At 33.5% G+C, this 26,476-nt stretch overlaps 1 protein-coding gene across 1 annotated transcript in view; it reads right to left on the minus strand.

The window, feature by feature from the left end:
• DMD (dystrophin) overlaps positions 1-26,476 on the minus strand; it is a 2,279,750-nt gene that overhangs the window by 1,273,529 nt on the left and 979,745 nt on the right. The window contains exons 38-41 of the mRNA XM_023751347.1: positions 18,407-18,529; positions 15,823-15,960; positions 12,589-12,741; positions 11,554-11,736 (exon numbers count right to left, since the gene is read on the minus strand). Coding sequence (XP_023607115.1) covers positions 11,554-11,736; positions 12,589-12,741; positions 15,823-15,960; positions 18,407-18,529 — 597 coding nt within the window. The remainder of the gene's footprint in view (positions 1-11,553; positions 11,737-12,588; positions 12,742-15,822; positions 15,961-18,406; positions 18,530-26,476) is intronic.

Consider the following 26,476-nt stretch of genomic DNA (forward strand, 5'->3'; position numbering starts at 1 on the left):
ATAGTAAAAATATTTGAGAACTTATTTGGGCACTTTTGGTGCTCCATTATCTCTCTTAATTCTATAATACAGGAATAAGCAACTTTATCCTGAGGCTCAATATTTAGTCAAAGTTTCCCAGGTAATGAGAGACTCAAGATATAAATCTTGGTTTTCTTACTCAGAGTGTAAAAGTTATTATAAAATATAAAAGGTTTCCTAAGGTGAGTGGAATATACTTTATAAATAGTGGCCCAGTCTTAATTGCCCATGGTAATACAATAGAATTTTGGAGATTTTTGTTAATTTATTATCAGAACTTTCAATTAAGTAAGTCATTCCTGTTGACATATGTATATGCCCCGTTTCTTTCATATGTATATATTCTGTAGATTTTGTAGATATATTTTAATTCATCTTGGTTGAAATGTCAATGTATTTATTAAATTTGTGGGCTCATGTTTCCCTTAAGCTCTAGGAAAGTTTTAGCCATTATCCCTTAAATATTGTCTCCAGTATTCTCCCAGTCCTCTGCCTTTTAAATTATATTAGACATAAAGTTTCTTATTCTGTTCTCTCAGTCTGTATTTTATATTTTCCATATTTTTATTTTATGTGGTGTATTCTGATAATTTCACCATAATGACCTTCTAATTTTTTTATTAATTTAATTAGATGTTTAATGCATATACTTAGTTTTTTTATTTCAATGATTAGCCTTTGGTTTTTACAAGTTTTGTTTGTTTTCATCATAAATACCTGTGCATTTTTCATAGTGCTTTATAAATTAATGTTTATTTTGTACATTTATCTCTATAATTATTTTCAACATATTTAATTTAGAGTATCCAATAGTTTTCTATAAAATTAAGTTCATGTGGTACTAATTCTCTTGATCATTATGAGAGGACTCTAAGTCACAATGTATTATTTCTTCATGTGGGTTATAATATCTGGTTGTGAACTAATCTTCAGTGTTTGTGTGTCCCTGGGACGCTCCCACAAGATTGATTTATTTTATTATTTTGAGGAAGAACTCCAAGTATTTCATGAATCTGGGACCAATTTTATGTTAATTTCTCATTTCAAGAGTGTCCAGCCTTGTAGTTAATGAAAAAATTCAGACCCCCCACATTCAGTTTCAATTTTCAAAAAAGATTATTTTTCTCCAAGAAGAAACTGGTACCTTCCCTGGGCAGGTGGGTCTAAGTGGAGTGGAGGAAGCATAGCGGCACCTGGTGGTCAAAGTGAAGATGCTTAGGCCATCCCTGATTCCTAAAACCAATGGTGTGAGGGGAAGGAACCTATGCAACCACTCTGGAGTCAAGGGAGTTAATTTGAGTAAGTTCCAGAGGTGAGAAGCCCAAGATCAAGGTTCAGCAGAGTTGGTTTCTTCTAAGGGGCCTGAAGAAGGCTCTATTCCCGGCCTCTCTCCATGACTTGGCAAGACTGGAAATACAACTAAACTGGAGAACATTCACCTGATATTACCAACTGAGGTCCAGCTGAAGAGGAGACTTATATCAAGGAAGGGCGGAAAACACCCAGAGACTGTTTCTGTTGTTTCATTCATTTATCTGATTTTCCTCTTCCCTTTTCCAATTAATTTTTTTTCTTTTTTTCACTACTCAGTTTTTTTTTCTCTTCTTTTATTACTCTCTTTACATTTGCTCCTGCTTTCTGAACTTTTTTTCCTTTTCATACTTTAGGTCTATATGCTTTCTCCTCTATTTTCCTTTACAATGTTTTTCTTTTCTTCTTCATTTATTTTAAACTGTTTTCCTTCCCCTGTCCCCCTAACCCTGTATTCTTATTTTCTTTATTTCAGCTCAGCATCTACATATTCCTTCTCCCCTTTGTTGTTGTTGTTTGTGCTTTGTTTGTTAATTTTGTTTTGTTTTCTCATATTTTTTCCTTCTTTTTTCTATAATTCTTGCTCTCTTTCTCTTTCCTAATTCTCTCTTCTCTGGTGGTTGCTTTTGTTGGTGCTGTAAGTTTCTTGTGTATGTTGTTTTTCTCTTTTGTTTCATGTTTTGTTGTGTTGTATTTTGTTCTGTTCTGTCAGCACCTCCACAGCAGCTCACACAATGTGCTTGGGGGGTGAGCCCCGCAGTCAGCCAGGCGCAGAGAAGATAAAGACACTACAAAGAAAGATAATTTCAGGCCAATATCCCTGATGAACATAGATGCTAAAATCCTCAAAAAATATAAGCAAATCAAATCCAGAAATACATTAAAAAGATGATACACCAATAAAAAGTGGGGTTTATTCTGGGGATGCAAGGCTGGTACAATATTTGAAAATCCATAAACACGATACAGCACATAAACAGATTGCAAGGCAAAAATCACATGATCATATCAATTGATACAGAAAGCATTAAACAAAATCCAACACCTTTTTTTGGTAAAAACTCTCAGCAAAATGGGACTAGAGGGATAATACGCCATCATAATAAAGGCCAGATATGACAAACCTACAGCTAGTATCATACCCAATGGGCAAAAACTAAAAGCAGGAACAAGACAGGAAATTTCCACTTTCACCACTCTTATTCAATATAGGACTGGAAGTCCTAGCCACAGTAATCATACAAGAAGAAGAGATAAAAGGCATCCAAATTGAAAAGGAGGAAGTAAAACACTCATTATTAACAGATGACATGATATTGTACATAGAAGCTCTAAAGACTCCATCAAAAAACTACTAGATTTAGTAAATGAATTCAGAAAAATAGCAGGAAACAAAACCAACACTCAGAAATTGATGGCATTTTTATACACCAATAATGAACTCATAGAAAGAAAAACTTAAAAAAAATCCCATTTACCATTGCAACAAAAAATAATTAAGATACTTAGGAATAAAGTTAATACAGGAGGTAAAAGACCTGTACTCCAAAACCTACAGGATGTTGAAAAAAGAGGTAGAGGAAGATAAAAACAAGTAGAAGAATATACCGTGTTCATGGATTGGTAGAATCAACATCATTAAAATGTCCATACTACCCCAAATAATGTACAGCTTCAATTTAATCCATATTAAAATACCAACAGCATATTTTACAAATCTAGAACAAACACTTCAAAAATTTATATGAAACCAAAAAAGATCCCGAATGGTTGCAGTGATCTTGAGAAAGAAGAGTAACGTTGAAGGGATCACAATACCAGGTATCAAGTTATACTACAAAATTACTGTACTCAAAACAGCCTAGTACTGGCAAAAGAACAGGCATATATAGATCAATGGAACAGAAGAGAGAACCCAGAAATCAACCCAAGCCATTATGTTCAATTGATATTTGGCAAAGAAGGCAAGAGCAGACAATGGAGTCAAGACAGTCTCTTCAATAAATGGTGTTGGGTAAATTGGACAGGTACATGCAAATAAATGAAACTAGACCACCACTTACACCATACACAAGAATAAACTCAAAATGGAAAATAGACTTAAATGTAAGTCAAGAAACCATAAAAGTCTTAGAAGAAGCCATAGGGAGCAAAATTTCAGACATCTCTCATAGCAATATGTTTACCAATAAATCTCATAGGGCAAAGGAAACTAAGGAGAAAATAAACAAACGGGACTACATCAAAATAAAAGCTTCTAGCCTGGCTGCACTGACTCAGTGGTTGAGCGTCGACCTATGACCTAGGAGGTCACAGTTCAAATCCCAGTTAGGGCATATGCCCGGGTTGTGGATCGATCCCCAGTGTGGGGCATGCAGGAGGCAGCAGATCAATGATTCTCTCTTATCATTAATGTTTCTTTCTTTCTCTCCCTGTCCTTTTCTCTCTGAAATAAATAAAATATATTTAAAAAATTAAAAAAAATCAAAAGCTTCTACACTGTAGATAATAAGCCATCAACAAAATGAAAAGAGAGCCTACTGCATGGGAGAACATATTTGCCGATGATACATCCAATAAGGGGGTAATTTCCAAAATATATAGGAAACTCATACAACTTAACAAAAGGATGACAAAAAATCCAATTAAATAATGGGCAAAGGACCTAAATAGACATATAGAAGCTCAAGAGACCTATGAAAAATGCTCAAAGTCACTAATCATCAGAGAGATGTAAATTAAAACAACAATCAGATATCACCTCACACCTGTCAGAATGGCTATCATCAACAAATCAATAAAGGACAAGTGCTGGCAAGGATGTGGAAAAAAAGGAACCCTAGTACCCTGATGGTGGGAATGCAGACTGGTGCAACCACTATGGAAAACAGTATGGAGTTTCCTCAAAAACTTATAAATGGAACTTCCATTTGACCTAGTGATCCCACTTCTAGGAATATATCCTTGGAAACCCGAAAACCAAACAGAAAGAATATGTGCACCCCTATGTTCATAGCAGCACAATTTACAATAGCTAAGATTTGGAAACAGCCCAAGTGCCCATCAGTAGATGAGTGGATAAAAAAGCTGTTGTACCTTTACAACAATGAAGGACTATGCAGCTGTAAAGAACAAAGAACTCTTACCATTTGCAACAGCATGGATGGACCTGGTGAGTATTATGCTAAGTGAAATAAGCCAGTCAGAGAGAGATAAGTATCACTTGACCTCACTCATATGTGAAATCTAGTGAACAAAATAAACTGATGAACAAAATAGATCCAGAGACACAGAATCATGGAACAGACTGTGGAATCTCAGAGGGAAGAGGAGGAGGGGGCAGTGATTAACCAAGGAACTTTTATGCACATATGCATAACCCATGGACACAGACATGAGTGTGGTGAAGGTCTGGGAGGGTGGATGTGGTGCGGAGGGGGGGTCAATGTGAGAAAAAACAAACAAACAAAGGGGACATCTGTAATACTTTCAACAATAAAGGAAAAAAAATATTTTTCTCCAGCTACCATCTCTGGCAGATGAATTGAGTTTGTGAGTAGGAAAGCCTTTGAAGGTTCTGTTTTAGGCGGGATTTTATTTATTTATGTTTTAATTTATTTATCCCTTTTTATTGAATTTATTGGTGTGACATTGGTTCACAAAAACATACAGGTTTCAAGTGTACAACTCAACAAAACATCATCTGCACACTGCATCTTGCACCCATCACCCCAAGCAAAGTCTCTTCCTGTCCTAATTTTCCTCCCTTTTGGCCACCTCCATGTATGCCCCACATAGCTTTCCTTCTGGCTAACACCACATTTACATCTGTGTAGTGACATGTTATGTAAGGACACATATTTTCTACTAAAAGGTCTTTAAAGCTTTCTCCTGTTAGGCCTTCAATGCAGATCCAATATCATAGGAGATGATGTGCTCATTTATGGCAACTGGGGGAAGAGACTTTCCATCATATATTTTGAGCTCAGCTATGTGTATATAACTTTATGAAATTTATATTTTATTCAGAATTCCCATACATTGAAATGAGGGATGAAGGAATCAGTCTGTCATCTTCCTGGAAATTGATTCTAGCTGAACATCTTCTATTTACTAAACAAACATTAAACTGATTCTATTACATAACTAGAGATTAGAAAAAAAGCTATAGAAATGCAATAAGTATTATTATCTCAAACAATATAGAACAACATAAAATCCTTACTTGTCTAATTTCTTTCTTAGTTCTTGTGATATGTTAATTACAAAATTGAAGCTGGGAAAAGAAAAATTTTATAAGCAGATATCTCTTTGGTTCATTTTCTTTAGCAACCATTATTAGTCTTTTATATTCACAATTCTGTTTACTAAAGAACATTATTCTGTCTCTAAAGAAGAAAATTGTGTATGTTCCCAAATTCTCCAAGGATCTTGCATTGGCAGCTGACAATCTCTATTGTTATTCCAGGGTAAATAAAAAAATCTGTGTGGCAATTATGAAAAAATGTTCCCCCCTTATTTAACTCTCAAAACTAATTGCTTACCATTATGTGATAGGAAAAAATACACACCAAAAATGAGTGACAGGCTATCAAACCTAGGTCTGGACATTATTTTGGCAGCTCTGTGATTAATTTTCTTGTACTCTCTGCTTCATGTTTTTAAAAATCCAAACTAACAAAAGCATAATGGTACAGAGATGTTTTTCCCATTATTTTTCCTGAAGAACACTTGTTCTTCACAGCCACTCAAACAGGAATTCTATCATGAAACTGAAATGAAATTTCCCCCTTTGTACTGCAACTATCCAGATGTGAGAGTCTGCAGAATCTATTCCCCTTGTAGAAATTCATAATCACATTTGCATATCAAAAGCCCTGAAATTTTCTAGAGTAAGTAGACTTTTCATAACCCAGCGTTTCTCAAACTTATTTGGACATTCAATATTTTTTTTGAATAATCCCCACAGCATTTTGAGAAGCACTAAGATCAATTTTGGTGTCTACAATATCTTACATGTGCCCTTGGATATATCTCATTAACGTCATTTACTTTTTCATATTATAAAATAGCAACGAACATACTACATACTTGTGGGGGTTATTAGTGGGATCAACCTAGACACATATGACAGCTCTTTGTAGATGTAAAGTTCTATTCAAACTCAAATAATATTTAAAAGTTAATGGGAAAAGGTTTACAATATAAAAGTGTTTCCATTTTACAAAACTATTCACTTAAAGACTAATTTATATAATACATTTCTTGTGACATTTGAAGTGAATCTATGAGCCTGGCCAGGTAGCTCAGTTGGTTAGAGTGCAGCCCTTATATGCCAAGGTTGCAAGTTCAATTCCCAGTCAGGGCACATACAAGAAGCAACCAATACATGCATAAATAAGTGTAACAACAAATGGATGTTTCTCTCCCTTTCCCTCTCTCTCAAATAAACAAAAATAAATTGTGCATTAATTTTACATGACTTAGCCTATATTTCTGAGTCTTTACCTCTGAAATAGGAAAAAAATCATTTTAAAGTCAGCTTTCAAATGTTAAGCAACCAATAAATGCATAAATAAATGGAACAACAAATGGATGTTTCTCTCTCTTTCTCTCCCCTCTCCTTTTCCTTCTTCCTTCCTCTCTCTAAAATAAATAAATAAATTGAAAAATAAAGTGAATCGACTAAGGAAGTTAGTATTCTTTAAACTTTTCAAGAACTTTTATATTTAGGAAATATATGCTGTTACAATACTTTATTCTGATTAACTCTGATGTACTAAATGCTATCCTTTGCAATTCATTACTGTGACCTTCCTCATATTCACCCTTCACCACCTCAATGTTAGGCTTCTAGAACTTTTTGTCTTTTCTCAGTGTACACACTTCCAAAAGTAGCTGCAATAAAACCTGCTGTTGTGGACAATTGTCTTAAATTCCCAATTGGCATGTATAATTATAAGGAGTATAAAATTACTTCTAAAGGAGAAATATATATTAACGTTCTACTAAATGTTCATTGTTCCTAAATGGCAGAATGGCTAAGTTAAGTTATAACACCTATGAAAAAATCTAGGCAAAAAGAAATATTTCATGAAGAAACAATATGTGCACAGATCCTAAGATGGAAATGATTTGGTGTGTTTAAGTACAAGAGAACCTTTTATACCTCTAAGATAGGAGACTGGCAAAAAGGGAGATAAATTTGGAGTAATAGGGCTCACATTATGTAGAAACTCAAAGGATTTTGGTGAAAGGTAATGATCAGCAGGGAGTTGACAGAATTTAACTTATGCTCCAGGAGCTCTCTGGCTTCACCAGGCAGAATATAGTATGAGTGGGAAAAGACTGAAAGCAGGACTTAGAGGCTGCTGAAGTAACAAGGATGAGAGATGATCATCCTGTAGTCGAGTTTCACAATGAGCAGTGTTAATTGGAACAAATGTATTTTGTGGCCGGCCAGCATGGCTCAGTGGTTGAGCGTCAACCTATGAACCAGGAGGCCATAATTCGATTCCCCATCAGGGCACATGTCCGGGTTGTCGGCTCAATCCCCAGTGTGGGGTGTGCAGGAGGCAGCTGATCAATGATTCTCTCTCATCATTGATGTTTCTGTCTCTCTCCCTTCCTCTCTGAAATCAATAAAAACATTTAAAAATGTATTTTGCAGGCAGAGGCACAGGATTTGAAATGAATTACATGGATAATATAAGAGAAACGAGGAATCATGGATGATGTCTAGGTTTTTTATTAAGTGAAAGGGCAATTTACACTCAAAGAGCTCCATAGGAGCCACTTTATGTAGGGGGGAAATCAATTATTCATGACTTGGCTACCTGATATTTGAGATACATGTTAGGCATCCAAAATAAAAAGTTGAATAAAAGTTGTTGGATGTAAAATGTTGAATATCAGCACTATTTACTTGGAATTTGAAACTTTAGGATATCCAGGGCAAGTGGAGTTATAGTTAGAAAAGGGACATTTCTTTTCCTTCTTTTACTAAGATTTTTTTGTCTCTTAAAGATTTATTGGATTTATTGGGGTGATATTGGTTAATAATATTATATAGCTTTCAGGCATATAATTCTATAATATACCATATGTATATTGTATTGAGTGTTCACCACCCAAAGTCAAGTTATTCATCATCATTTATCCCCCTTTTCCCTTCTTCTACTCCCCCCATCCCTTTCCCTCTCTTAATCACCATACTGTTGTCTATGTCTATGAGTTGTTCTTCTTATTATTTTTGCTTATATAGCTCTGACATGGACATAGTCCTTAAAGTGCACTAATTTTACACTACTTAGCCTATATTTGTGAGTCTTTATTTCTGAAATAGAAAAAATTCCTCATTTTAAACTCAGCTATCAAATATTAAGCATTTTATAGTCCTGCCTACAATCCTCAATTGCCACTGCTAACATATGAAAGACTAACTGAAAATCAATAAGTCCAATAAATACTAAAGTTTATAGCTAGAGAGAACAGAAAGGGACATTTAAAAGAAAGATGAGAAAAACAGAAGAGAGAAGCCCGGCTGGTATGGCTCAATGGTTGAGCGTTGGTCACTGTTGGATTCCTGGTCGGAGCACATGCCCTGGTTGTAGGCTTGATCCCCAGTGTGGGGCCTGCAGGAGGCAGATGAACAATGATTCTCTCTCATCATTGATGTTTCTATCTCTCACTCCCTCTCCCTTCCTCTCTGAAATCAATAAAATATATTTTAAGAAAACAGAGAAGAGGAATGAAGAGTGAGGTAAGGAATTTTGAAGCTCTGACCACCTGTGCTACATCAGGGCCACTATAGGATTATTCCAAATATAACTTTTGGTTAAGCTATTTGCTTGTGGATATTACAAATGGCCTCATTGTAGAATAATTGGGAAAGATGCCTTTAACCTGTGGACATGTGAAATCAGTTTCTTAATATATGTTACTATTGGTGAAATATAATGGAATATAAAGATATGTCTTGGATATATCAACCATCTATCATCTTTTAGGACTAATTAAAATATAAAGTCAAAGATAATTGCAACATAAAGTTGGTTATTCTTCAGACATATTGTTATTGCTTGTCTTATCATGCAAAATCAAGATTTAACATAAAAATATTTTCCCGAATTCAGTACCTTCTGAATTTTGAATCTTTCAGGTACAAAATCAAGAAGAAATGGTTTGTGGGAAAAATATATCTTGTTATTTTACTATAAGTTATTTTTAAGTTTTTATAGTGGCTTACATATCTTTACTTTATTTCACCAAACATTTTGTTATTATGTTTTATAAATATTGTTGGGAGCCTACTATGTGTAATTAATTACAAAATGATATTTTAAGTGCATTTTATGGAGATTTTTTATACTGTGTCTATTTAATTATAGAGTGTTAATGACTTACCTTTACCAGGTTATAAAAAAATTTCATCCTGCATATAGAGTGTGTGTCAATATTTGGGGAAAATTAGAATGGAGAAATTAGTAGTCAGATAATTAGAAGCAAAGGACTTCTCCTTGAATGATCTATTAAACCAAGGCAAAAATATTTTACTTGAATTTCCTTTCTAGTTGTCTAATCTTTCAATTCCTTTTGCATTCACAAACACAGGCTTTCTACTGTAAGCTTGACTGATTTATAACATTATGGTCATAACATCTATTATAAAGAATAATGATCTGAAAAGTGCAATCAGCTGGAATTGGAGGTCAAATGTAATACAGTTTAGCCTGACTGACATGGCTCAGTGCTTGAGTGTTGGCCTATGAACCAGGAGGTCAGGGTTCAATTCCCGGTCAGGGCACATGCCTGGGTTGTGGGCCGATCCCCAGGGAGGGTGTGCAGGAGGCAGCCAGTCAGTGATTCTCTCTCATCATTGATGTTTCTGTTTCCCTCTCCCTTCCTCTCTGAAATCAATTACATATATATATATATATGGTAATGTAATGTAATGTAGTTTAAATATACTGTATGCATTACTTCCAATGTCTCGAAATCTCAAAATATTCAATCTTAGGGTACTGGATTTCATAGAAAACAATGTATTCATGGATTTTTCTAACATGTAAAAAAAGTCACAATAATATGAAGTATATTTTCCCTTGGTTACTAAGACATATTAACAAAATTATATGCTTATAGAGTTATATTAATTGTCCTGACATATTTTCAAATATACGCCATATTAAATGGAATCAACAATATCATGTAAGAAGCCCCCCTCCCCCGAAAGTCTCATCTATGGATTAAAACAAATGAAATTGCTATTATATAGGTAAAAAATGGTTGACTATCTGTTGGTTTCTTATGATTTAATCTACCACAATTATAAAGCCTCATTTTCCAGGCTCTGAAATCCTGGTTTTGGGAGGAGCACTCTCTTAGCCCAATTACAGAGTGGTAACCATTCCTCTTCACTTTACAACTTCTCAGAATAGAATGAAAACATGTATGTGTTAAAAAATCCCTACAGTTTATATACCTATTACAAATAAAAAGCTAAGAAGACCCAGTTTCCTTTTATCAATCACCTTTTTAAAGACAGAATCACAAATTTTCCAGACACTTGTTTGAAAGAGGAGCAGTTATTCCTTTTTCTTTGGTTTGAAATATTTTAGTAGTCACAATATTTAACATTTTTTTCAATCTGCTATCAATTTTCAACCATCTTACTAGGCATCCATTTCTTCTAACAAACTGTTTAACCCATTAAGTAGATAAGCCAGGTATGAGGACTAAACTATTATTTTTTTAAGTCAATGATATAAGGCTTATGCAAGGTGATATAAGATGATTCACAAAAGATTTATTATTTTTCATGTATACATTAAGAAAGTAAAAGTAGCATGAGATGATCTCAGGAAAGCAATTTTTGATTAGACACTGAAATAAAGTAAATGTATGATAAATTGACAAATTACATTGCCAATGTTATGGAAAATGATGCAGCAAAAAGATGTATTTTTCAATTTTGGTAAGGGGGCTGCTTCCTATGATCTGTTAATTTATTATATTTTTAATCTGAAAAATTAACCACTAGTGTTACAGAAGCCCAAAGTGAGGGGAAACTACTCACTTTCAGAATGAATATTAGAAGTTTGAAATTGCACCCAGATTTTTGTTGTGTGTTTTTTTATTGTTGTCCAGTTTTGTTAGTAGGCCACTGTTATTAGAGTAGCAGGTGCAAACACATACGTGGGTTTGCCAGTAACAACTCACAATTTGTGCAAAGTTGAGTCTTCGAAACTGAGCAAATTTGCTCTCAATTTCCCTCCAGCGATTGCTGAGCTGGATCTGAGTTGGCTCCACTGCCATTGCGGCCCCATCCTTAGACAAGCCCTCAGCTTGCCTACGCACTGCATTCAGCTCCTCTTTCTTCTTCTGCAATTCACGATCAATTTCCTATTGAGCAAAACCAATACAGGGCCCAGGGCAGTTAGCTAACCACATCAACCAACCTACAAGCAGCACATACTTCGCTCAGAAATTTTATAGGCTGTTGTCATTTTATTGTCATTTTTCATAATTTACAAATATGGAAGCCATTACTGTCTTCACCCAAGAATTCAATATTATTTCAGTTATCCTTTGAATGCTCAGTTCTAGCTAGATATCCTAATTAAGAAAATATTTAAATTGATCTAATAGCTTTCTTCTCAATTCCTCTGCTGTTTGGGGGCTGACCCAAATTGGAGTGATTATTTATTATTAGGGCCCATCCATATAGAATATAATTTAGAGGGTAAATCAATAAATTTTTATTTATTTTTATAAAGTTTTGAGGAACTCAACAGAGAATGAAGCAAAATAAAAATTAAAGAAAGAACAGAAAAAAACATCTTCAGACAATATGCAAATACATCTATAGAGATTTGACAATGATGTGTGAAGATGCTCTGATGAAATGAATGTGCTAACATGAGAAAGAAGCAGTCCAAATACCAGTAAGTCATTTGTTCATCTTGAACAAAGATACACAAAGTCAATTACAATTTTACCAGAAAACACATGACATTTCTTAATTCATTTATACAGTCTAAAAATAAAAGTTTATTCACTCAACATTAAGTCAGTTGAAAACACTTAATACAATACATTTACTAAAAGAAAATACAATACAAGGAAATACATAAAATCAGAGAGAACACTAATAAACAACCATATCGACATTTTAAATATGATCCACACAGTTTAAGTTAAATAAATAAAATGGTAGCAATAAAATCTAAGATTGACATTCTAAAACAACATTACCTTTATTTTCCTTTCATCTCTCGGTTCAGGTAGACTGGCTAATTTTTTTTCAATATCATCCAAGCATTTCAGGAGATCATCAGCCTGCCTCTTGTACTGATACCACTGATGAGAAATTTCTAGAGCCTTTTTTCTTCTTTGAGACCTCAAATCCTGTTCATGGTGCAGATATTATTAAAATATCAATATATATGTATAGTACATGTCTGGCTGCAGTTATTTAAAAATAATTTGAGTTCCTCACCTCCTTGTACAACTTTGATTAAATTTCCATTAAAATGCTGAACATACAAATAGATGATCAAATTATGTATTTATGTGGCAGAACCATGAAGCTAAGAAACCTGAACGACCAACTTAAAGTATTTCCTCTTGGCATGTTTAAACTTGATTAGAAATTCTGTTAAGTGAACTAAATGATCATGTAGTCTATTTGAAATAGTTTAATATGAATACAATTGATCTAACTAGATACTTGTACAATTCTAAGTTTGTATTTGACTTTTAAAATAGGTTAACATTTTCTTAAATTTATATCTTACACCCTGGGTTCATACACACAAATTTTAAGTCTATGTGGTCAAGTAACTTCATTCATGATTTTAGAAATCCCTGTGAATGTGTTTTATGGGCAATTATTTTATGATTAGAAATATAAAACCACCTTAACTAATGAGATAAATTGTTTCAGGCTATTCTATATAATAAAAGGCTAATATGCAAATCGACCAAACAGAAAGACCAGTTGCTATGATGGGCACTGACCACCATGCGCGTGGGCAAACACTCAATGCAGGAGCTGCCCCCTGGTGGTCAGTGTGCTCCCACGGCGGGGGGGGGGGCGCCCCTCAGCCAGAAGCCGGACTCACGGCTGGCAAGTGCAGCAGTGGTGGTGGGAACCTCTCCCGCCTCCGTGGCAGCACTGAGGATGTCCACCTGTTTGGGCCTATGCCATCAGTCAGACATCCCCTGAGGGCTCCTGGATTGAGAGGGCACAGGCTGGGCTGAGGGATTCCCCTCTCCCCCGAGTGCATGAATTTCATGCACCAGGCCTCTAGCATAGGTAGAAGGGTGAAAATGGTATTTCTGCGAGTGTACATGAAAATGACAATTTCAATGTTATAAAAATGTTTTTTTCTTTCAAGGCTTGCATGGCCAAATTCTTCTTACTCTATCAAACCATGCTCCAAATGCAAAGCAATGCATTATTTTAAAAAGGGAAGGGTTAGTACATGGTTTCCAATCAACCTGACGAGATAAATAAGGGTGGCTGATTTAATAAGTCAACAACAGGGCAATTAATCATCTTGCTCTGTACAAGCGCAACCAATGTCTTCTCTGATCAATAGGATTTGTTGAAATACCATTTTATGGTAACACGAGGGAACATAGGAGCTCAGAATACAGCTTTCATTTTGTCAGAGCAGTAGCAATTAGGGCTTCATGTATGGATTTAATTGGAGCAAAAGAAAATAATGAGTCTCAAAGAACTGCTGAAATATTCATTGTATTAGAAGGTTTTTAACTTATTTGAACTATTTTATAAGGATTAGAATTGGACTCAATGGGCAGGTTGACATAGTTACTGAACTGGGTGTATAGATTGGTTTGGCAAGTGGAGTAGATTTTCATTCACTGCTTCTAGCACATATTTGCAATAATAATATAGATTTTGTTATCCATTTTGTTTAAAACTGGGGATGTAAAATTTGCTGCAGTTTACATTTTCAGTTGAATTTCTAAATCTCTTGTGGAGGTAATAAATGCCTGGGATGAGACAGATGGAATGCTGCTTTTTTCAAAGGTACCAAGATACAGCCACGTGAATGAGAGTTGAACAGTGCCTTATTCATGACACAACTCATATCTTTGACAAAATAAATGGCTTGTGCTCATACAATATGAAACTCCTTTGATTTACTAAGCACAAGGTGATGTGTACTATGTAAAAATATTTAGAGACATTCTATAGATTTCTTTAGAGCTATACCAGATAAACACTAAACACTGCTGTTCTGAAAGACACATCTCATCCTATGACCAGCGTAGAGGCTCCTTTCTGTAAGCTTGGTCACAGTTGGAAGAGTATGAGTTACACAGATTGCTGATTTTCTGAGCACACTGTGGCTTGCTCTTGTTTTCCCTCTCGAAACAGACCTTTTGTATTTACTATATTTCTCAGCAGTTACCTTCAGAACACCTGCTGGCCAATTAGACTTTCCTCGTGGATTACTTGCAGGCACAATATTGTGTAATTACTTTCTCAGCAGTGTTTACTTGGCTGTCTGGCTATATGGAAAAGGTTTTATACTCTTATTGACATATAGGAAGCAGACTCCATCCACTTACTAGTTGGATCCACCTACATAGATACATAGCTTTAAAAGAGTTATTTACAATGAGAAGTTGAGCTATTAACAGCGTTAGAAAATCAGCCATGCATGCAAATAGTGAACATTGCAAAGCACACAAAAAGGGTTATTCCACAAAACTCTTCACATGTCCAGTATCAGCTCAAGTACCTCCCATATATTACTATAGAGAAACCAATACTTTATTATGTCCTTCCTGCACAAATCTACATGAATCATGTGGGTACTTGAAGCAATACACTATCACTGGTTAGTAGGAGAGTACCAGTTCTTCTTCAAGGACATGAAAATTATTTTGAGGATTCCTGCATAAATAAGATTAGACTCTTGCAGATGCTTAGTTAGTTGCAGAGTGACTCTTGAAGGGAAAATGAAATTTATTGAAACATTCAAGTAGAATCCCAGGCCTTACTAAATAAGTAATGGGCTACCAAAAAAAATGGACCTACTCTAAATAAAATCACTAACATACAGGAATCAAAAAGCCCAAAAATATAGATTGGTTATTTTGGAAGTTAAGCAGAGTTTTCAAGATAAATGTAAACATAACTTCTAAAAATAAACTAGTAGAAAACAAAATGCAGAAATGATACACATGATGTATTTTCATATCTTTGGATTTCTACTCAGCAAAAATTGTCTAACCAAAAAAAGAAAAACCCTCAAAATTGTTAAGCAACACATCTTTCAAAATTAAAGACGCCACTCAAAAATGTTAAATAAAGCACACACATCGAACAGGGAAATAATGTATTTCTGGTGAGTAAGATTCTTAAGCAGATTTTATTTATGCACAATATATTTTACCCTACATATGAAAAGAAACCACAGGCAAGGTATATTATAATTTTAGCTCTAATACCTTGAGAGCATTATGTTTTGTCTGTAACAGCTGCTGTTTTATCTTTATTTCCTCTCGCTTTCTCTCATCTGTGATTCTTTGTTGTAAGTTGTCTCCTCTTTGCAACAATTCTTTTACAGTACCCTCATTGTCTTCACTCTGATTAAAAACAACAAGTACAGTCTTCATTTTGGTTTTTAAAAAGCTGTACATCATTAACAAAGATAATAAAACATGTTATTTAAACACAAAAAATCCAATTTGAAACTCTCAAGGAATGTTATTATAAGAGACTGTGCTCACAGTTTTTCTTTTATATGTTGTACTTTAACTTTTAAAAGAAGTTTCCTCTGGTCTAGTTCAAAAGGACACATTTGATAAGGGGCATATGTAGGCAGATGGGGGAATAAGGTACTTCATCATTTCAGACAAGTTCTGAATTGTTGTGAAAGCATTCTTTTGGCTTTGATTTTCAGTATATTTTTAGAAATTGAAAATGTTCGAAGTAAACTAAACTGGTCATTTATAATGCTAAGTAATCCATATAAGAATGTGGATGTGGATGTGTGAGTATGAGATGCCAACAGTTCTTAAAATTTTAACAATCACTTTTAAGTGAAAACATTTTGTTTTAAATGTACACTAATTTCTAATAATCTCTGCTTTAAATAACCTAAATGTCCAAATTAATGATAAATATTAGGGCATTAGTAAAAAATGGTGTGCTAAATTGCTGTCAAATATTGCAAATCATTTCTTAAAAACAACATATGTGCATGTTATTTTTAAACAAATAGAATCAAATAAGTATTTAAATACAGATTACAAAAATGCCTTTAAATGTTTTTGATATGTGTTTTGCTTTTTTGGACTCCAAAAATATTTTTACTTTATGTGCTTTGAATTTATTTGAGTAAGTGCTGGTTTAATATACTAACATATGCAACCATATAATATTTCATGTCTAGTTTCTTTTATTTCTTTCAACTCAATGTATGAAAACTTTCTATCAAGGAGGTTTATCCTGCAATGGTACCCAAGGTAATCTGATGAGCTAAGAATAACAAATATTAGAAAATTCTTAAAAAGGCACATGTGTGTGTGTATAATTCTTCATGGAGTGAAATGTCACATTTTCAAATCTATAGTACACATTTAAACTTTTACACACAACTGAGGAACTATTTTTCTTTTAGAATAAATGGGGTTTTTATCTGAGATTTGTCAGTTACTAGTGTACTGAAATAATGTAACAGACATATGTAGGGTTGGGCAAAAGTATATTTACAGTTGTGAATACACAAAACACAGCTTATCCTTGTATTATTCTTTATTATTGTACTATTTATCATACAAACAACTATAAACATACTTTTGCCTGCCCCTGTGTTTACTTATAGCATGTAAAAAGACCTTACTTATTTTAACACGCCTTTAAAAGTCGGCAACATTTCTTAGGGCTGAGGACAAAAAAAATAAACAAGAAAAAACTCCACTTAATTTCTTTCCCTGTACCCGGTGAGAGCTATTGGCCAGAGGCGGTGAGCAGCCCAGCACTGTTTCAACTCGGTGCCCTCAGGTTTCTTCTTCGACATGAAGGAGAGACAGTTGTAACTCAGCATCTTGGAAAGCCTCTTCTTGTCTTTCTTTCCATGAGCTGAGTTGGCAAGGCCTCCAAACCCCTTACACAGGGAGCACTGATTCAGGCAGCTCCCGGAAGTCAGAATTGATACCAGTGGGAACTAAGATTGGTGGAAATAATTCTCCTATTTCTTTGCATGCCTATTATTAAAAAAGTATATACTGCCTTTGGATGTCATTTTCAAGCATTGTCTGAGAAGCCTCTAGCATCAATACATGTCATAAATCTCTAGCATAATATATGTAAAGTTTAAGGATGCCATATAGGTGATGGCTGTGAAAGAAGGAAAGGAAAATGTGAAAAGGTGGAGGAGAAAAAAAAGTCAGTGAAAAGGGATGTGACACAGAAATATTCAAGCCAGAGAGAAATATACAAGTCACTTTGAAATTAATCAGGGTTGAATAAGGATGTTACCAGTTTGGGAATAGCCCGCATGGTTACATTTTTTTACCCCCATGAAATAAGCAGCATAAATGTATATGTATTTTATACGCACACTATACTATTTATTCAACTTTTTGGTAAAACTCATCGTGGTAAACTTTAATAAACAATGCATTGTATGCAATTGCCCCTTCTCTTAAATAAATGTTATATTGCCAAAAACATTACTGGCACAAAATCTCAGCCATCAGTGATAGTTGAGTTCCATTTTATTTTCCAATTTGACTTTTATCCTCATTTCATTTTATCCTCTGAGTTTTAAAAGAGTACAGGTCAAAGCAAAATTGCTGAGCTATTTATTAGAATCTGTTAGTGCTCCTATATGGCCATACTATAGTACTTTGTTATTCATAATAATAGCTCAACAATACTTTGCATTTGTAATAAATCATTGGAATCAGAAAATGTGCAAGGTATGGCATGATAATTTAGTTGGTGGCCTGAGTTATGTAATTTCTTTCCAAATATTTATTCATTTTCACTCCTAGTTCATTCACACTTTCATCAGAACCAATTTACCATATCTTTATTGAAGTCTTCCTCTTTCAGATTCACCCCCTGCTGAATTTCAGCCTCCAGTGGTTCAAGCAATTTTTGTATATCTGAGTTAAACTGCTCCAATTCCTTCAAAGGAATGGAGGCCTAAAAAAAAAAGATAGTGCTAATTTAAATTAAAATTACTTTTTATGAGAAACATAAACCAAAAATATATTTGTCCAACCTCCTGTTGCTAAAATAATGACATGCATTATGTTTCCATATTATACTTTATGCAAGTTTTGAAATACACTAGGAAAGTACCTGAGGATGCAAATAAAGACAAACGTTTAACATTATCTGAGCTGAATACACATGCAAGACAATGCAATTCATCATTCCGTTTTTTCAACAAAAGTCAATTTCCATATATTTGACTGGGCTAATTGTTAATATTTTCAAGTTGAATTTGATCCTGTTTTAAATATTCTTATATAAATACCATTTGGGCAAATATGTCTTATCAGAAATTGCCTCATTCATCAAATACCAGTAACCTTAGTTAAAAATGCAGAATTGTCTCCTTATCCTCAGAAAAAGTGCATGACTATCTGCTCAGATATTTGAAATGACATCTTTAGCATGGAGAAGTTGACAGGCATGTTCTCATAAGATAAACAATGCCATTAGCTTGCCCTAGAAATGCTTTCTTTGGTAGCACAACAAATTCAAATGAATGAAACCAGACTATTTCACATCAAAAGATCTGAATTATATATTTTCCAACCTTATAAACATCACAGTTTCTTTAATTTCAAAATTCATAAGGAGCTTAATCTCAAACAACTTTAAAATACATCGCTTTTCCAAAAAAAGCACATTTGAATAAAACTGATGAATGATAATATATTGAAAATCAAACATATTCAAAGCAGTGGGCAATATTTAATTATAAAAGTTCAGTTAAAATATTCTACTGATCTTTACTCTGTGCTCAATTTCTTTGCATTAAAACACTGGAAAATATTTTAAACTCGATAGCCTTTGAAAACTCATAGATGACATATAGAAATATTATTTTCTAATAGAACTAAACATTTTATATTTGTGAAACCAATTCAGGAACAACCCCCAGTGTCTTATGCCAGGATGAATGCATTTATCAAGTTTGGTCCCCACCTCCTCTTCCCCAGCACATTCCCAGTCACATTTTTCCTTTTATTAGAAGGCATCTCCCAGAGGACAATAAGTGTTCAAGGATAAGACAAATATCTAAAGGTATTTAGTTACTAATAAAAAAGTGAATAATCAAATGCTATTTACCAGGACACGACTGTCACCTGCAATATGAATAAACACTTTTCTTCTAGGCACTTCTACACATGTCAGAAAAGATTTATGGGCTCTTTTTTCACGTGAGTGATTTTCAGTACTAGTTCTTAAATCCTAATGACCATTTGTAATTTGAAATATCATATTAGGTTCCTGAACCAGTACAGAATAGCATTTTAAATATGCTTAAAGAATCTTCCAATGTGTGTATAATTGATGCACTTCTAAATTTAAAAATCATATCTTATTCAAAGTGTTATAAAAGCAAAAAGTTTAATAACTTTTAGAACAATAACTACACAAAATTAATGTGGCAGTATTTTATATTATTGAATTGTTATTCACGTTTGTTAATACTTAATAAGAGCAACCATACTGCTCTACACATTGTGACTATGTGATAATAATTAAGGTTTAAAATAACTTTTATTGAGTACTCGGATGTCAAAATAACATGGTTCCATTTGCTTGTTTATTTGTTGTTGTTTTATTTTTACTCCTATACCTGCTTCCTCTCTTAGCTCATCCTCTCTCCACATACTCAAGTATAGTGGTTTCAAAGTCTCAGAACTCACTTATATGTGGAATCTAATGAACACTATAAAGTGAAAAATAAAATAGAGCCAGGGACACGGTAGCATGCAACAGACTGAGGATTCTTAGGGGGAAAGGGGGAGCAGGAAAAGATTAACCAATTTGAATGGATATATGCATAGCCTGTGGACATATACAATAGTGTGGTAAAGGCCAGGAGTGGGGTGGGAGTGAGGAAGAGTGGGGGGACGGGGACATCTGTAAAACTTATATGCATATGCATAGCCCCTGGACATGGACAATAGTGAAGGCCAGGGGTGGGGAAGAGTGTGTAGGAGGGAGGAGACATCTGTAAAACTTACAACAATAAACATTTAAAAAATAAATAAATAAGGCTCAGAACTTGGACCTCTGTATCTCTTTCTCAATTCTCCTTCTTTAATAAATTGTATGATCTTCCAAAATTTAACCATAGCTTTCATAATAGCTCCCAAATATTCATCTTTAGCTGTGACCTCACTTTTGAATTCCTATCTAAATTCTCCAACATCCGGCTGAGTTCTCGCTTGAAATTCAACATGTCTAGAAATGAGCTTATTATCACTCCACCAAACTGCTTGCAACACCAACTTCCTACTCCCCAAACATGACTTTCATTATGTTATCTCTCTGCTCAAGTAGTACACGTAGAATAAAGTCCAAAATCCAGCTTCACCTAATCTTGCCCCAAGGATCTTTCTAGCCTTTTATGCAGTTCTATTGGTGAGCTCCTGTTTTTTCTCCCTCAAGGTGCTCTGAATGTTTCTAATGTTCTGGTGAAGAGCCTAAACTTCTAAATGAGAATGCCTATTGAATCTGAGTTCCACCATTTAGTAGCTGAGGGAACCAGGACAAGTTATTTGTCCTCTTTGAGCCTCAGTTTCCATATTTATAACATAAGAATAAGAAGAATATCTACCTCATAGGATTTTTATGAGTATCAAAAATGTTAGAATGTTGTCTGATATATCATAAATGCTCAATAAATACTGGTTATTATTCTATGCATCCATCTGACATAATAAATGCTCAATAAATACTGGCTCTTATTGTTTCCTCTCAAAATCAGACTCATCCATTGGCTCAGTTCAAGATGTCCCTTTTTGAAAACATACTGCTTATAACGGATAAAATAAATGTTTGTTGACATGGCATTTTTATTTTACCAAGGTGTTTGACAAGCTCATGCAATTCCAATGGTGAACATGGAGAAATTAACAGTCCAGTTTGGTAAAGTTGTGTCATTCTGAACAACAAAAATTGTTGGTTAGTTAATCTGCATCAATTTAGAGCAGCGGTTCTCAACCTGTGGGTCGCGACCCCTTTGGGGGTCGAACGACCCTTTCACAGGGGTCGCCTAAAACCATCGGAAAACACATATATAATTAATTACATATTATTTTTGTGATTAATCACTATGCTTTAATTATGTTGAATTTGTAACAATGAAAATACATCCTGCATATCAGGTATTTACATTATGACTCATAACAGTAGCAAAATTACAGTTATGAAGTAGCATCGAAATAATTTTATGGTTGGGGGTCACCACAACATGAGGGACTGTATTAAAGGGTCGCGGCATTAGGAAGGTTGAGAACCACTGATGTAGAGGGTGGTCTCAAAGAGGATTCCATAGGGCTTTGTACTTGTTCTGTCCTGTGCAGTATTTTCACCAGGCATTATTTGGAGACATAAAAACATGCAAAACACACACACACACACACACACACACACATACACAAAACAATCCACAAAGAGGAATGAGTTCCACGAACACCCCATGAAGATGAGGAGTTTGTCTGTCTTGTTCAGATCATTCCTAGTACATACTGTACACTCATAAATGAATATTTTAAGTATAGTTGGTATGCAATATTAAATAATTATATCAGTTTCAGGTGTACAATATAGTGATTTCCTCAAAAGCTAAGTGAATAAAAATAAACATTTCAAGGAGCTCTTGAATGATCTAGAGTTTGAAATAACATAAATTTCATTGTGTAAAATTGAAAAGATCTGGATAGCAGCTGGTACAAAAATAATATAAGCTGATATAAACAGATTTACAGAAACACTACTACAAAATGTGTAAGTATTCAAGCAAGATCGCATAAACTTAGATTTCATTAGGAGTATGCTTAGAGTCCAGATTTCCTGATCAAAGCCTATTCTGCATTTGTTTAAAAGGTCACTATGCATATTAGGGATTTGAATTAATCTCTGTGGTTCCAAAGTGAACAACCAGAATCAATGAACAGAAATTAATTGGATCCTGAAATTTTGTTTACTATAGGAACAATTGATTAATGTTGAAATGTGTTTTTTTTCTTTTTAAAAGCACTATTGTTAAAGTAGTGAGTTTTGCACTGCTGAAAGTATACAGTTAGAGGCAGAATGATGATGTATCAGGCTACATGTTAGAAATGATACACTTTTCACATGAATATTTCCCTGAAATTTTATCAACTTACAGGAAATTATTTCCTCTGAATTTAAAGGATTTTGTGTATCTATAGCAGTACAACTAAACAGAAATATAATGCAAACCATACATGTAATTTTTAATGTTCTATTTCAATGTCCAGAGTAAAGATTAAAAATATGGAATTAATTATAACATATGTTACTTAACCAATATATCAAAATAGTATCATATAAACATATAATCAATATAAATTAATCAAATATTTTGCATTTACTTTTTCATATTAAGATTTCAAAACCCACTATGTTTTATACTTACAGCATATTTTAACTTGAGTAGCCACATTTCAAATACTCAATAGCGACATGTGGTTCATGGCTACCTTATTAAACAGTACAGATCGACAGTAACTATTATAAATATGACTTTGAAAATTACCAAGAGCTCATTATTAGTTTGAAATATGTGACAGGAGTAATGTCTTACTAATAATAGTCAAACAGTGGATTTAGATAATTTGTAAAATGTCCATGTCATTCACTCGCATTCAGATTTGTTTTCTGAAAGGAATTTTCAGGAAGCCATCTGGGAATAGAAAATCTAATGGAAATGGTTTTGGCATGTTATATCATGACTCTATTTCTCATTTATGTGTAATCCTAGGTTGTGTTGCAGTATCTTACATATTTGAATACAATGTCATTTGACTTTGAAGAGTTTATACTTTGCCTCACCAGCAGATTTTTTAATCCTCGAAGGGGGGGAATATATCTTATATTACTCTGTATAACAAATATAACTATTTTATTTTGTAGAGAAAAGGAGATTATTATGTAAATTGAGTTGTAGAACATCCAATATATTAACTAAATTAACCAGTGACCAACTTTATAACCAAAATATCCATAACTACTCAACCCAATTAGTTTGGCTATGCTACTGGCCTATCACACCAGCCATTTGACATCTATGTTATTAATACTCTTTGTTCAGACACAAGAGGTTGGGAAAATTTATGCCTTCCTTAAGACTCACTGGTTCATCATGAGGTCATGACAATTCTAACATGTACTTTTTTGTCCAATAAAATTTTATATGTCATTACTTGATCTTCACTGTCTTTGTAATTTGCAATTTTTATGAAACTTTCTGAAAGAAAGGTATATAAGCAAGAATCCATAATTTAATAGCTCACTCTTGAGTAATCCAAGTTTAAAACATATAAAGAATATAATGTCTGCGTTTTCAATTCAGAATTATAGTAAATTACTTAAAGAAGTTGAAATCAATGGTGGATAAATCACCTTAATTATTGTATGAATTACTTCTATTGAATTTAAAGAAAATATATGACCATAGACTGGGAATCACAATTAAATAACACAGTGTTAGTGCACACAAGATATGCTTCAGGTTTTAGAATACATAGAAAATAGTCTAACAAAAGTTATAATGTCAAAGGAGGAAGTATGAACTAAGCATAGGTTTTGAAGTTTAATTTTTTTACTTACCTTTTCATCTTAAAAGCTTTAGCATGACTGTGTAGTCATACAAAGTACAAATAAAGTAAAACATAGGGAAGTTTAATAATCAAAGAGAGAGATAAACGGACACAAAAGAAAGAAGAGACAGAGAAACTGAGAAAGACAACACTTTGTTTTCCTTGATTTTTTTAATGTTTCAGATTGCTGAACAGCTATTAGTTGTGCTTTGCTGTATGCTTTAGGATTAATGAAGTTTAAGGCTTTGTTAAAGTTTTAGCATTAAAGGTGAAGTATAACAAGTTTACAAACAATAACAGGCTGATAAGAGCAAATTTAATTACAAATTGATTCACTGTAAACTGGAAGCATTCAAATGCACTCAGGTACACGTTATCATTTTTAAAATGTAAGCTTTCTTTTAGTTAAATAGTAGTCCCAACGTGCATATATACACTAACATAATAATGACTGTGTTTACACAGACAGTAGAGTAAACATTTGCTAATATGGAATATGTAATCTCAGTCATCATGATAAATGGCCACTACATTCAAATTACACTAAAATCTAAATTGAAAATAAATAATCCAAGTGCTACAGGTTGGTTTAAAATAGCTTCAAATCAATCAGTTTTCTCTTTCCATTCTGTAGCTTTGAAATTTATTTTATCATTACAATATTGTTATAGAATAAAATAAAATAGGAATAATTCATGGAAACTAAAATGAATAAACTTTCAAGGACCAGTACATCCTATAATACAGAAAGGACATACTACTGATAAGATATGAAGAGCTACTAAAATCAAAATATCTTGAGAGGAAAGAAAACTTAACAAAGAGAAATAAGCATATTGTAAACATCTATCTAGAACAAAGGTGATCAGATAAAGTAGTTTATAGATTTATTCATTCATTTTAAATTCATGAGAGTAAATTTCAAGAAATATAAGAAATAATACTTAAAAATAAATTTAACTGGTAATGGTGACATTTCATTGGTTGCATTCTTTTGATATTAAGCAAAGCATTGGTTTATCTCTGATGCTTTGAGGATAAAAATGAAAATAAAAAGATTAACTCTCCAAATCTGTGAGGCTAATTAAAGGACATTATCCAGTATAGCCCTATTGGTTTTTCATTGATGAGATTAATTTCATGCTCACACTTTTCAGAACTGTATACAAAATATTCTGATTGGTTAAAATATACTGGTGGTTCAAGTATCAGTCCACTATATCTACTTTATGTTAAGTATTATTTGAATATCTTTCTACCTCAAGATTATATGACTTTAGTAGTAGCAATTGAAATTGAAGTGGAAAGGATGTAACTATAAAATATATGGGAGAAAGATGAATTAAAAGCAAAAGTAACATTCTGGACAACTTTATTTTGTCTTCTTTTTCTAATTCCTTTCTTTTTCCTCCCTACCTCTGTTTCTTTCTCATTTCTGTTTTTAGTTCAATTCTTTTCGTTGTTGTTTTTTAACACAGAGAAGTGCACGAAAGTCAGTGTTTTAAGCGAAATTGAACATGCTTATACTAACACATACTAGACCAACAAATATCTGATGACATAGAGGTAATTAAGTACATGATGAGTCAGCATGTTGGCATAGACAAATCAATGGACTGGGATCTAACGTTTTGTAATCAAGCTATCTAACTGAGAACTTGAGCAACTCACTGGCTCTTACAGCCCCCTATAAATATTTGAAAGCCCCTGGCTCAAGGCATGGTTACTTTTGTTGGCTAATTGAAGAAATAATTTTCTTTTTTAAAGGATCACAATCAGGAATTAACAAATAGCTGTAATTATTTAAAATATGCTAATAAGTAAGACCCAGTAAGTTCTATCACATGACACTGTTCACCAAACTCAATTAAGATCTACTTTGAAAACATTTTAGATGATTACAAAAGGAAATTATTATCAAAGTTTCAAAAGAATGAACCTTGCTATAGTGATAGAAAATTCAAATGTGAAAAAGTATTGTTAATATAAAATATTATTAATAATAATTCTGTTGCTAGGTTCATTTCATATTTATTTCAGTAAAATAAAATTGGCAGATATAGTATTACATAACTTGGGTATTAATCTGTTACTATTATTTCAGGGTTTCAGCTGTAATTAATACTCTATAGATTATGCAATATCTATAGATCTTTGCCTAAGTTTTCATCTATGCTTTTGGAATCCTCACTGTCTAGCAGTCGTACTAACAAGTGATTTATTGATAGATCCATTCTACGGTCAACTCCCAAACTCAATGTTTAACTTTACAAATATA

The sequence above is a fragment of the Myotis lucifugus genome, unplaced genomic scaffold, assembly GCF_000147115.1.
Source record: "Myotis lucifugus unplaced genomic scaffold, Myoluc2.0 scaffold_20, whole genome shotgun sequence".
Taxonomy (NCBI): Eukaryota; Metazoa; Chordata; class Mammalia; order Chiroptera; family Vespertilionidae; genus Myotis; species Myotis lucifugus.